The sequence below is a fragment of the Triticum dicoccoides genome, chromosome 1B (assembly GCF_002162155.2).
Source record: "Triticum dicoccoides isolate Atlit2015 ecotype Zavitan chromosome 1B, WEW_v2.0, whole genome shotgun sequence".
NCBI lineage: Eukaryota > Viridiplantae > Streptophyta > Magnoliopsida > Poales > Poaceae > Triticum > Triticum dicoccoides.
In genome coordinates this window covers 31,387,467-31,401,651 of record NC_041381.1, presented here as the reverse complement: position 1 = coordinate 31,401,651, position 14,185 = coordinate 31,387,467, and the positions used below count along the sequence as shown (strand labels likewise).

The 14,185-nt window shown below is 50.9% G+C and overlaps 1 protein-coding gene across 1 annotated transcript; it reads right to left on the bottom strand.

Annotated features, from left to right (window-relative positions):
• Positions 1-4,439: 4,439 nt before the first annotated feature.
• LOC119350050 (F-box protein At5g07610-like) lies at positions 4,440-12,101 on the bottom strand. The gene is made up of 4 exons (XM_037618076.1): positions 11,752-12,101; positions 10,729-11,663; positions 4,633-4,715; positions 4,440-4,552 (listed from the first exon to the last, which is right to left on the bottom strand). Exons 1-4 carry the CDS (start codon positions 11,881-11,883, stop codon positions 4,440-4,442), a joined length of 1,263 nt encoding a protein of 420 aa, XP_037473973.1. The 5' UTR covers positions 11,884-12,101.
• Between the last annotated feature and the right edge of the window lie 2,084 nt (positions 12,102-14,185).

The following is a 14,185-nucleotide window of genomic DNA, read 5'->3' as shown; positions in this document are numbered from 1 at the left end:
AAATCGCCTAAGTTAAAAAACATTCCGAGTGGAGAGCAATCTTCCCACTCGGGGGCTTAGCTGCGACCCCGTACTCGCCTAAGTTAAAAACATTCCGAGTGGAGAGAAATCCTTCCACTCGGAGGCTTAGCCGCGACCCCGAAATTGCCTAAGTTAAAAACATTCCGAGTGGAGAGCAATCCTCCCACTCGGAGGCTTAGCTGCGACCCCGTACTCGCCTAATTTAAAAATATTCCGAGTGGGGAGCAATCCTCCCAATCGAAGGCTTAGCTGCGACCCCGTAATCACCTAAGTTAAAAATGTTCCGAGTGGAGAGCAATCCTCCCAGTCGGGGGCTTAGCTGCAACCCCGTAGTCACCTAAGTCACAAATATCCTTTGAGCTACGCCAAAAATACAACATACGCTCCATCCTGATCCGCAAGGACGACGAGGTGCCGATTGAACACCATGTATGAGCTACGCCACAAATACAACGTATGCTCCATCCTGATCCACAAGGACGACGAGGTGCCGGTTGAACACCACGTCTGAGCTACGCCACAAATACAACGTACGCTCCATCCTGATCCGCAAAGATGACGAGGTGTCGATTGAACACCACGTCTGAGCTGTGTCACAAGTACAATGTACCATCCCATTCCACAAGGACGATGAGGTGTCAATTGAACGCCACGTCTGAGCTGCGTCGCAAGTGCAATGAACCATCCCGATCCGCAAGGATGATGAGGTGTCGACTGAACACCATGTCTGAGCTACGTCACAAGTACAATGTACATTCCACTCGACAAAAGGTGAAAAGATCAAGTTCACTCATAATCGAAAGACAGCCAGAAACAGTTCAGAACCAAAACAAAGGCCATGATATTCAAGGAAACTCAAGTTCAGATAAATCCCACAAAAGTTCAGGACCGCAACGGGTAGAAGTGCTCAAGCATCAAGCCTGAAAGAGTTTAATGGTTACATGATCACTCGGCATTCCGAGGCAAATAAAAGTGGGGCATAATGTTTGTTCACTCGTCGGGAGAAGGGCTAGCTGGATCGCAGAAACTGCCAAGGTCGATGTTGTCTGCAATGCGAGTGGCGGCATCAAGGAAAGTGTCCATGAAGGATTGGAAACTGTGCTTTTTGGTGTTCGCAACCTTGAGGGCCGCCAGCTTGTCTTCTCTGACATCCTTGAAGTGCACTCGGACCAATGATAGGGCGACGTAAGTGCCACAACGAGGAGATGATTTCTTCCATTCTTGCACTCGATCAAGTATTTGATTCAGTCGAGTCATCAGAGACTCGAGATCTTGCGAGAGTTCTGCCTGAGGCCTGAGTTCAACATCAATCCGCATCATAGCCGCCTTCAATCAAGCAAGATAACCCACAACACCGTCCTTTTGTGACTCCAACCGCAACACATTCATTGCAACATCTTTTGGGATAAGAGAGTTTATGGGGTCGAGACCCGTTTCGACCCGCCCAGTTTCTGCTTCAAAATCTTGACAAAGTTCCGCACAATCGGAAAAGCAGTGAGTCGATGATACATCCATTTTCCATCATGCTTTTATATCGATATTTATTGCATTATGGGCTGTTATTACACGTTATGTCACAATACTTATGGCTATTCTCTCTTATTTTACAAGGTTTATCATGAAGAGGGAGAATGCCGGCAGCTGGAATTCTGGGCTGGAAAAGGAGCAAATATTGGAAACCTATTCTGCACAGCTCCAAAAGTCATTTTTGGAATTAATAAGAATTATTGAGCAAAGAAAGTACCAGAGGGGGCCCACACCCTAGCCACGAGGGTGGGGGCGCGCCCACCCCTACTGGGCGCACCCCCCTGTCTCGTGGGCCTCCTAGTGGCCCTCCGGTGCCCATCTTCTGCTATATGAAGCCTCTTACCTTGGAAAAAAATCATAAGCAAGCTTACGGGACGAAACTCCGCCGCCACGAGGCGGAACCTTGGCGAAACCAATCTAGGGCTCCGGTGGAGCTGTTCTGCCAGGGAAACTTCCCTCCGGGAGGGGGAAATCATCACCATCGTCATCACCAATGATCCTCTCATCAGGAGGGGGTCAATCTCCATCAACATCTTCATCAGCACCATCTCCTCTAAAAACCCTAGTTCATCTCTTGTATCCAATCTTGTATCAAAACCACAAATTGGTACATGTGGGTTGCTAGTAGTGTTGATTACTCCTTGTAGTTGATGCTAATTGGTTTATCTGTTGGAATATCATATGTTCAGATCCTTAATTCATATTAATACTCCTTTGATCATGAACATGAATATGCTTTGTGAGTAGTTACGTTTGTTCCTGAGGACATGGGTGAAGTCTTGCTATTAGTAGTCAATTTGAATTTGGTATTCGTTCGATGTTTTGATGACATGTATGTTGTCTCTCCTCTAGAGGTGTTATGTGAACATCGAATACATGACACTTCACCATTATTTGGGCCTAGAGGAAGGCATTGGGAAGTAATAAGTAGATGATGGGTTGCTAGAGTGACAGAAGCTTAAACCCTAGTTTATGTGTTGCTTCGTAAGGGGCTGATTTGGATCCACTAGTTTCATGCTATGGTTAGGTTTACCTTAATACTTCTTTTGTAGTTGAGGATGCTTGCAATAGGGGTTAATCATAAGTGGGATGCTTGTCCAAGAAAGGGCAGTACCCAAGCACCGGTCCACCCACATATCATATTATCAAAGTACTGAACGCGAATCATATGAGCGTGATGAAAACTAGCTTGACGATAATTCTCATGTGTCCTCGGGAGCGCTTTTCTCATTATAAGAAATTGTCCAGGCTTGTCCTTTGCTACAAAAAGGATTGGGCCACCTTGCTTCACCTTATTTACTTTCATTGCTTGCTATCCGTTACAAATTATCTTATCACAAAACTATCTGTTACCTACTATTTCAGTGCTTGCAGAGAATACCTTACTGAAAACCGCTTGTCATTTCCTTCTGCTCCTCGTTGGGTTCGACACTCTTACTTATCAAAAGGACTACGATACACCCCCTATACTTGTGGGTCATCAGTCGACAATTTAGCCAGACGTGTCAGTCGACATCAACAAATCAGTCGAACAAGAGAAAATACCTTCAAGCTTCAAGACCAACTTCGCAGCAAGCTGCCCCAGATAAGACTCTAATTCGCCCTTCTTGGCCTTGAGGCTACCAACTTCGTCGGTCAAGCTTTCCTTGTCTTTCTTCAGTTGCTCGACCTCCTGGTTAGCTTTAGAAACTGCGGTCTTCAACTTGGAGTTCTCCTCTTCCAACTTGCTGACTGAGGCCAGCTTCTTGTTCGCAAGTGTTGTTTTCTCTCGCACCTCCTTCTGGGCCGCGGCAAGATCCTGATCCTTCTTCTCCAGAGCCCGCTTCATTTTCTCTAAAGAAATAACATTCTTCAGACGAGCCTGAAGCTGACGGTTTTCACTACGCACATCTATTCGTATGAAATCACTCGGTTCAAAGAGACTAAAAGGAGAGAGAGAGAGAGAGTCACAAGGTGGACAGTCAACGAGTGGTTACCTCCCATGATAGCTGCTTCATCCTGATCATTCTTGAGGTTCTTCTTGGCCAGTTCCAGATCAAGGTTGAGACTGATCTGCTTCTTATCCAGTTCAGAAAGTTGAGCTCCAAGATCACAAGACTTCTGCAGTCAGCAAATAAGATATGTCAGTCGACGGAAACAAAAGCAATCACAATGAAAGTTGTTCGAAGACTACTGCCGAATCAAACATTCAACAGTAGTCTCGGGGACTACACCCAGTGGGTGCACTTAGCGTGCCCCCACTGGTTCAGTTTTACACTCGGCATGGTCTGCCCAGCTTGAGTAGAAAAAAATCTCAGACCCCAGTCGACTACCAGCAGTCGACCGCGGTCTCGGGGACTACACCCAGTGGGTGCACTCTGTGTGCCCCCACTGGTTCAGAAAAACACTCGACTCAACCTAGTCGATTCAACTGGAAGAACTATTCAGCTGCAAGACAGAAACACCCCAGTGGGTGATTGGATGTGAAACACAGACCCATGATAGATGCACATAATAGGTTCCAAAACACTTATCCAAGAACACCGTATGGACAGTGAAGCAATAGTTGGAAATCAACTGACCTTGACGTTGGCTTGCAGAGCGGTACTAGCATTGTAAGCAACCTGACTGGCCTCATGCACCACCTTCATCTGCTCCATCACGAGAGTTACCTAGAGAAGGGCCTCCCTGGCGGCACTCGGTGGGTCGTCTGGAGTCTGGTATGCAGTGAAGAGTGATGATGGCAGTGCAGCCGGAGCAGTCACACGGTCGGATGCATGGAGTTGTACTGGAGCGGCAGAGGGCTGAGCAGTCGCCGATGGACGGTCAATCAACAATGGATTGGCAAAAGTAACATCGGTCCGAGCCAGATCTCCGGATCCCTGGACCATTGTCTCAAGCACCAAGGATGACTAAAGCACCTGACCCTCGGCTCCTTTCCCGCTCGGCGCCCTGCCCCTCCTCCTTCTCTCTCTCAGAGGCACTTCTTCCTCATCGTCCAGAAGCTCAATAACGTCCCATGGAGCTGCAACAAAAAGCAACCTTAAGAGTCCAATCGACCAACAATCCAATCGACAGAGTAAATTCAAGTTTGATAGAGCGTACTAGTTTTCGAGGTGGCCGCGTAATCGGTTTCCTCATCACCTAGGGCCTTGTCAATGTCCATATCAGTCGCAGAAGTTGCAGGGCTGGAAAAGCTCATAATCCACTTGGTCAGAACAGAAGTATCAGCCGGTGGAAGAAAATGCAGAAAGAAAGAACACTCACCCAGAGGAAACAGGAACATCCATCTTGATCTTGGGCAAGGTCTTCCGAGCCTTCAAGGGGACGACCTTGGGCTGCTTGGCGACCTTCTCCGTCGGCTCCGGAGTCGAAGTCCGAGTGCGCTTCTGTGTTTGAGTGCTTGGAGCCACGGTCTTTCCACGCCCGCTCGCTGGATCGTGGAGTAGCTTGGATCGACGCTCGGTGCGAGGTGGTGAGTCGACTATCTCGTCGTCGTCCGACTCATCACTTTCCTCCTCATCGTCATCTGCTAGAGATTGCCAATCGCCGCTTTCTTTCACGCTGTCCTCTCCCTCCTGGTCTTGCTCCAGAGCTTGTTCACCGTTGGGCATCGAGTACATCTCAGTATAAACCTACAAGACAAGAAGTCAAACAAATATCAGTCGGATTCCGAGACAGTCACAAAAGCATATTCAAGTACAGTCGGCAGCAGAGCTCAGACCTTATCTTGTTGGTTGTTGGCACTGAATGGGTCGACTCTCCTAGCTCCCCTGGGGTTGTCCTTGTTTTCCATAATACCCTTCAGCCACAGGGCCACCGTCTCGGCCGTAACCTCCTCTGGATGAACTCGAGCGGTGTCGTTGGCTCCAGAATACATCCACATCGAGTGGTCATGAGCCTGGAGCGGCTGGATGCGTCGACTGAGAAACACCTCGAGCAAGTCCATGCCGGTTACACCCTGATTGATCAACTGGACCACTCTCTCGACCAACATGTTCATCTTCACGCTCTCCGTAGCGGTCACTTTCAACGAAGAAGGTTGCTGGGCGCGATCTAAAGAGAAAGGGGGAAGACCGGTCGACTGACCGGGAGTCGCAATGTCCTGGCAGTAGAACCAGGTCGACTGCCCCTGACCAACTCAGGAAGTGTCATGGAGGGGAAAACGCTCCTTTTCCTCTTCTAGATCCCCAACCCCCGCACATTTGGATCACGTGCGTCCTCTCATCACTGGAATTCGCTTTCTTCACCAACTGGGAGTGGATTGTGAAGATGTGCTTGAAAAGACCCCAGTGCGGTCGACAACCCAGGAAATTTTCACACGTGGACACGAACTCAGCGAGGTACGTAATGGTGTTGGGAGAGAAGTGATGGAGCTGAGCTCCGAAAAAGTTCAAGGAACCCCGGAAAAAAGGATGCTGAGGAAGGGAGAAACCGCGGTCGACATGGGTGGCGAGCAGAACGCACTCACCCGGCCGCGGCTAAGGCTCCGTTTCCCCCTTTGGCAGCCTCGCAGCTCCATCGACGATCAGACCGGAGTTAGCCAGTTCCTCCAAATCCTCAGGCCGGAGCGAATATCGGATCCAATTGCCCTGGATCCAACTCGCGGCAGCGTAGACCTCGACGACGACCTCCCATTCGTCTTCTTGCCTTTCACCGCCTCGGTCGCCTTCTTCGCACGTTCTAGCGCCGCCGTCTTGTCCTCCACCATGGTGGCCTGGTGGCGGTGTTGGGAGCGGAGGAGAAATATGCAGTGGAGAAACATAGAAGGAAGAGGGAGAATGGACGCGCATAGTGCAGACGCCTCGGCCCCGTCGCCTTTTAAGGACCCACTTCCGAGTGGCTGACGCGTCGGCCCGGGCAATCCCGTCAAATCCGGCAATAGTCGCGCGCTAGGTACGTGGCGAAAAAGGTGGCACGGAGATCGAGGCGCTCCTGTCTATCCATCCCGCTTACTACGACACGCTCCCCTCGCGCGCTTCTCCAAAATTTTGAATCCTGTGAGATCCAGGATACGCCGTAACCAATCGCGCCAAAGATTTCGCGTCAAAAGTAACACTTGATGAGTGACAGTATAAATCCACTCGGCAACTTCTGAATCGATCAAGGCGACTGAAACAGAGTCGAGGTTCCAACATGTGCCTCCAGTCCAACATGGATACTTGTGAAGCATAAGAGTCAAGGAAAGGTCAACTTCAACCTTCTTTTCACTCGGACCTCAATCCATTCAGGGGCTAATGATGATGATATAGACCTAGGGTAGGGTCATAGGCTTGACCTGTACGCCCTACCCAAGGTCACTACCCTAGAAGCAAAGACACCCAAGAGACAACATGGAGTACTAATTGAAGGCGTCGAGTGCAATCCACTCGACCAATCACCTGACTGGGGTACCCCTCCCTCCTGATATCATTCGACCATACAAGAAATCACTCGACCTACCGAAGACCAGGAGTCGCTCAGGACAGCAACGATCAGGCGTTCACTCTGTAGTCTTTAAGATTATCAATAGCACTTTATGGCTGGCGTTATCAGTAACGCCCCATATTTATGTACATCGAACTCCTTGTAACGGGGGATGGCCGGGGTCCTGGCGCACTCTATATAAGCCACCCCCTCCTCTGGCATAAGGGTTCACATGCCCTGTAATGCACACTCCCATATTCTAGTCGACCGCCTCAGGGCACTGAGACGTAGGGCTTTTACCTCCTCCGAGAGGGGCCTGAACTCGTAAACACTTGCGTACAATCTCACCGTAGCTAGGACCTTGCCTCCTCATTCGTACCCCCCTATACTTACTGTCAGACTTAGAACCACAACACCTGTAGCTTCAGCCTTTCGCTTCTGCTTCCGATTGGAGTTTCCTCCTCCGGTGTCCTGCGCGACTGGCCTGTTCTTGCCACTCTGGAGTCGGTCCTCTTCTTCGCCGTTAGCGTACTTAGTGGCAATCTCCATCATCCGAGCCAGAGTCATGTCTCCGGTCCGATCGAACTTCAGATTAAGCTCTCTGTAGCGAACGCCTTCTTTAAAGGCCCAAACTGCTTGGTGATCCAATACATTCTCCATCGTGTGCTGAAGAGTGATCCATCTCTGGATATAATCTCTCAAGGTCTCATTCTGTTTCTGCATGCAATGCTGCAATTCCGACAAACCAGGAAGTCTCTTGCAGGCACCTTCAAACGTTTTGGTAAACACTTGGGCCAACTCATCCTAACTGAAAATGTTTCCAGGGGCCAACTGATCCAGTCAAGCCCTGGCAGAACTTTCAAGCATCAAAGGGAGGTGCTTCATGGCCACCTCATCGCTGGTGCCACCAATATGCACAACCACTCGGTAGTCTTCCAACCAAGTGTCTAGCTTCGACTCTCCTGTGAACTTACTGACGCTAGTCGCCAATCTGAAGTTGTGAGGGATCTTAGCGGCTCGGATGGCTCTTCCGAATCACTCAGGGCCAGAAACGTGGACCCTTCTTCCACCGGGCCTGTCTCTATCCAATCCCTCTCTGTATGCTCTGTTCCGGTCGACCAAACCTTGGACAAGGAATAACCTTGCATCGAACGCAGGCTCTCTAGGGTCGCTTGGAACTCTGCGGTCATTACCATACGGGCGGCTGTCGTCATACCGCTGGGGCGCGTATGACCCGTCCATTGGAAGGGGTGAAGGCACTCGACGGTGGTTGTCACGGGCGTACTCACGATCGAACTCCCCATGAGCTCTTCCCAGGTGCCGATCTCGGCGGTGATCACGATCTTCACGTCGCAAAGGCGACCCAGGACTGTGTGCCAACTGTACTGTATCTGCCCTTACTGACCTGTTGTGGATCCTATTCCGCGACTGAGAAACGGCGGAGTTCAGCTCTCCTGCTGCTTGGAGCAGCGCTCAGATCTGCTCCAAGCCCCTTCCAGCTTCTGAACGGGGCGGCTGAATAGACTGCTATACGTGCAGCAGTCGTAAGATTCTAGATCGGAGTGCGGTATACCTGAGTTTCAGGCGGAAACAACTATCGTTGACGTCGACTGGACTCGGGGATCATTCGACGAGCGTGTTCGTCGAGAGAATGTTGGAGATTCTCCAAAGGCGTGCGCTCAGCCAGCGTGGCCAGGCGCGCAGCCTCCAAGGCCCGAGCCTCGACGGTTTCCCCTATGATGGGGGTCTGGAGGGCCTCCACGTTGCGGCGGTGCAGCTCTTCCCTCTGCTGTGAGTTGAGGGGTTGGGGCTCGTACTCCTCGTGACCGAATGACGGGCCATCGCCGCCACCATTGCCACCGCTGCGGCGAAACCCAGGTGGGCTGCAATGGGAGTCGACCACTAGAACTTCTGCCGCGGGGTCACAGCTCCCGCTCTCGGAAAACGTACCTGCAGAGCTAGTCGACAGGTCGATCGGGCCGTAGTGAAATTCGTCGAGCTCGATTGCCGCGACTTGGGGGGTGATCGTCTGGCGAGCCACTGCATGCTTCACCCACCGTTGGAGCCGCAACCGACCAGATCGCTTGCGGTGGCGTCCAACGGAGTGAGAAGGTGACGCGTGGACCGACTGATATGGAGTCGACGACTGCCGTAGGAGGACGCCGCAGGCACTTGCGTGGAAGTGCGACGATCCGCGGATCTGGAGGGCCTCGACATCGAGGGGGGCTTCTTGGAGCCAAAACGGAGTCGTCGGCGACGAAAGTGAGCGCACCGAGTCGGAACTCGTGGCCCATGAATAAACCGCCGTCGGAAACCATGTTGATGAAGATCGGAGAAAATGCAACCTCGCCGGAAGTTGCTAAGACGCTTTGCCCCACGGTGGACGCCAACTGTCGTGGTACTAAGTCTGACAGTAAGAGTAGGGGTACATATGAGGAGGTGAGGCCCTAGCTACAATGAGGTTGTACACACGAGTTTACGAGTTCAGACCCCTCTCGGAGGAGGTAAAAGCCCTACGTCTCGGTGCCCTGAGACGGTCGACTGAAATATGGGTGTGTGTTACAAGGGGTGCGAACCCTTGCGCCAGAGGAGGGGGGCGGCTTATATAGAGTGCGGTAGGACCCCAGCCGTCCTCCGTTACAGGGGTTGAATGTACATTAAGGTAGGGTGTTACTGGTAATGCCAGCTATAGAGTGACATCAATGATCTTTAAGACTACAGACTGAACGCCTGACCGTTGCCATCCTGAGTGACTCTAGGTCTTCTGTACTCCGAGTGGTTTCCTGTATGGTCGAATGACTCCCTCCAAGTCAATGAAATTGGGGGTATCCGAGTGAGGTGACTGGTCGAGTGGATTGCACTCGATGGCCTCAGTCGATACTTCCTGTTGTGTTTTGAATGTCCTTGCTTTTAAGATAGTGACCTTGGGTAGGGCGTATAGGTCAGGTCTATGACCCTACCCTAGGTCTATGGCATCGTCAAAGCCGCCGTCGCATGTTTGTGGAAGGACCAAATGCTCTGTTTTGCTGAACCATACATACTTAGATCATACATGTTCCGATACACGCAAACAATAGTGTCAGGGGAATGGGTATAACTTCACAAAAATGAAAATCATATGTTAACGGGTAATGTCGACATAACAAAAGCAAATGATCGCAGAGGGGCGAAGGGAACTGGAGTACACATGCTGCATCCTTTTTCTTCTAGATAGATTCAACACCAGATATTTGACTTGTTGTAATTCACGGAATGATCTCAGATCCTTTCAACCATCAATATTTTCTTCATGCAAAATTTAGAGTGCTAGACAGTGTTAGTGTCAAGAAGATTCTCTAGATATAATATGTGTTGAGTCTAGACTTGTATATCATTCAAACAATTATGTAGTTCCACACCCCTTAAGAGAACAAAGTTACCTTCCCCTCAAACAAGAACGAAAGAACATAGAAAGAAAAAAAAAGTAAATATGGTTAAACTGAACCATTTCCTTCATCGGTGACATATGAGCTGTTACATATCCATGTCCAAGCTATGTATAGTGCCACAACCAGAAGATTAGGCCTATATCCAACAAACTTTTTTTATGAGGGCGCTACTATTACTGAGGGCCATTTTGCAAAACAAGGAATATAAGGCACACAACCCACGAATTCCTGGGAAGCGCTGATAACTTGCAGTTTCTGATTATCCATATTGTATAAGACTGTCATCTTCCCATCAGTAAGGAAAAATGAATTACAATCTGGATGAATTGCCAGCATCTTGTAGGACTCGTCATCTTTGCGAGAATACCTTCCGAACAGTCCCAAAACATTAGCAGTGTGCTTTAGTGTCCATTTTCCGCTAGCATAATCCTCAAGAACCCAAACGAAGAGTTGGCAACGATCATCTACATTCCAAGCATGCAAGCATCCCTGAGACAGTCCAATGGCAGCCAACAAGTATGGCGCTCTAATTTCTCTCCAAATCTTTCCCTCGCTGTCCACTGTTACTATTGAAGAATCGAAGGTAGTCAAATGCACAATTCCATTCAGAAAGATGGCAGATTGATCACCACGAACCATAGCGTCGCGTCTCCACTCATTCAGCGCAAAAGTCCATCGTCCAGTTTCCGATGAGTAGATCGCCACTTCTTTGATTACATCAAAACAAGTCGCCAGGGGCACGACCACCACAAAACTGGAGGGGTTGGCTGTATCAAAACCCAAAAAACGTTCAGCTTGGTCTATATGACAAAGGTGACCTCCCAGCATACGGAAAGCCTCCGGTCGGTTGCCGACCTCTATAGCAGGCAATATAGTGCACTTCTCAGTCGCCGGATTGCACACGACATAATCGAAATCCACTTGCACTGAGCGTGGTTTCCAGCACACGCAAAGCAGAAGGCCGCCGCAACATTTTTCGACACCAACTTGTTCATAGTAATAACTGGCCAAGAAAGAGAGACCGGCATCGAACAAAGGGGGCCCACCCCCTGCCAGATCATGGAAATTGAGGCCCTCGCCGCGTTCCTCTCCGAAGAAGTAGAGGCCGGACAGGGTCTGCGGTGACCTCTTGCGGATGTCGAGTCGGGAGCAGAGGGCGAGCCACGACTTGGACACGCACTTGAAGCGGCAGAGCGACTTGTAGCGCACCCGCGACAGGATCTCGATGATGACGTCGTCGGAGAGGTCCACCGCGGGCTGCTGCTCGTGCTCGAGCGTCAGCTTCTTCTTCTTTTTCTTCTCCTATACATAGGGAAGAGACGATTCGCTCAGGTTTCCAATTCTTTTCCTTGGATGGAAGATTGGAAGAAGAGGGGGCGGAAGAACAAACCTCGGGAGCAACGACGGGGAGCGGTGGGGAACGGGACGGAGCGTCCTCGTCGCGGCCACGGTGACTGGTCGCCGGTAAGGGGTCCTGCTCCGTGCAGCTATATCCTCCTCCTTCTCCTACTCCTGGCGGCATCGTCCCCTCGGTTCGCCGGGACTAGGATTTGTGACAGGAGAATTGACCGGCGCCTGATCCACTTATTAGGAACAAGATTGTATTTATATATTTTTAGCGTAAGGAAGCAGACAGTTTTTTTCTTTTCTTTGAGAAAACCGAGTATGACACGCGGAGAATTTTTATTTTTTTAGTGGACACAGGGAGAAAGTATGATTTTTTTTTGAGAGAGAAGAAAGTATGGACTTTTTTTTTCTGATAGGAAACTTTAGTCAGACCGCTTGTACGTCGTTGGTTCCTCTCTAATATCTATCTCTATCTCTATCTCTACCTTATCTTTCCCTATCTTTATCTTTATCTTTACCTCTTTACCTTACTAATAAAGCGGCTACTGCTTCTGGTCGTACGTCGTCGGTATATTTGCATAAAAGTCCTTCTATTTCTGAGAATTCAACCCGCAGTCCTACTTTTAAGTCGGTACCTAAGAAAACGCTTCGTTTTTATGGAAACGGCCCTGCATTTGTTTCTACCCTACCCGCAGTCCTTTTTAGGAGCAGAAACGTGTGCGTCCAAGCCAGGGAGCTCGGCTCCGCGCCACGCGCTCGCCCCGACCCCGCTTTCCTCTGTCGCGTCGCCGTGCCGGCCGGCCTCACCGGAGATCACCGCCGCCGCGACCAGGTCATGTCGCCGCCTCTGCCTTCTCCTCCTCCATCTCCTTCCTCCCTCCCTCTCCCCATCTCTCTCCCCCTCTCATTGCAGCGCCGCCATGGCCGCCCCGAGCTTCGCCGGCAGCCGCGCCGCCCGCCTCCGCCCACGACTCTGACGGGATCCGGCCGCCACTGCCCGGATCCACATCCTCTGCTCCGCCGCGCCCTGGATCCAGCCACAACCAAGCCTCCCGCGTTGATCCGCCCGTCCGCCGGCCTCCCCTTGCTCGATCTGCGTGGACGGGCGAAGTTTCTAACTTGCCGGGGCGGCCATGGCAGGGAGGCGGCGCTGCGCTCGGGTGCCCGCATCAGGCGACGGCAGCGAGGCGGGAGGCATGCGTGGAGATGAAGGAGGAAAACATGGAGAGTCGGCCGGAGTGAGGAGTTCTTCGGCGTCGGAGCGGCGGACCACCGCGGTGCAAGCTTGTGGGGGGCGGCGGCCATGGCGGGGAGGCGGCACCAATTTATATACCATCGCGAGTTGCCCGGAAATCAGCAAGCTGACTAGAGAATCAACAAACAGATAAATTTATAAACTATTTGAGCGAGTAAAAGTGGAAAATAAGACACCAAATTGGTGTGTTGCTGGCTGCAAATCAGCAAACAGAGAGAGCAGAGACCGAAAGAGGAACACTGAAGCAAGATCCATGGCGAACGAGCACAGGACAAGGCGAGGACGTAGTAACAAGGCGACAGGGCCGGCCTCTACGAGAGTGAGTGGCCGTCGGTGCTGGAGCCACGGCGGCCTCTAGCTGGCCGGTGCCAACTCCTCTGCAGAGGAGCCGGTCATCTCCGTCATTGGAGACTCCCCGGTGGCGCAGGTGTGTAGCTCACGCAATGACCGGTGGAGTGGGGGGGTTTCCCATCTGCCCGCGCCATGGCCGGGTGGAGCTTGGGAGGGGGGATCCTGGCGGCGGTAGGCGTAAGCGGCAGCGGCGGCGTGTCCCAGAGCAACGGGAGGTCGGGATGTGGATCTCTCGGAAGAGAAGCTACATGCTCGGTCTGGGCAGAAGCAGAATTGCAGATGTGCTTCTCGGTGAAGACACGAATGGATAAGCAAGCTCTACAGCGGTGGAAGTACACGTGCCTATGGGGAATTATACATGCCGGCCGCTCAGCCCCAGCATTGTTTTGTTTTTAACAGCCGTTTGTACACGGAGTATATGGACGCATAATGAGAACATATAATATACTTTTTGTGCAAAAAAGACATTGAAAATGAAATATAATCATCCAAATCATACAACCTCGATAATAAAAATACGTATCGAAATCATAAGAATTCAAATCTTTTGATAATTTTATAAAATACTTTAAATGAATTATTAAACTCTCGAAGAGTGTGTAAGGGCATCTTCAACGCCGACACTCAAAGCGCCCGCAACCGGCTGGACCGCCGGTCCCGGCATGTTTTGCCATCCAATATGAGCCTGTATCGGTTCGCCACCCGGTCTGAACCTACTTTTTATGAGAAAACGGAAAAAACTCGGCGCAAGGACATTGCGGGCGTCTGAAGCGCTGTCGGGCATGATTATGACTGCCCTGTCCCAACCAAAATCCACTCCCTCATCCGCGTTCCTTCCCGTTCGAAACGTTCAACACCGTCCAGAGCACCG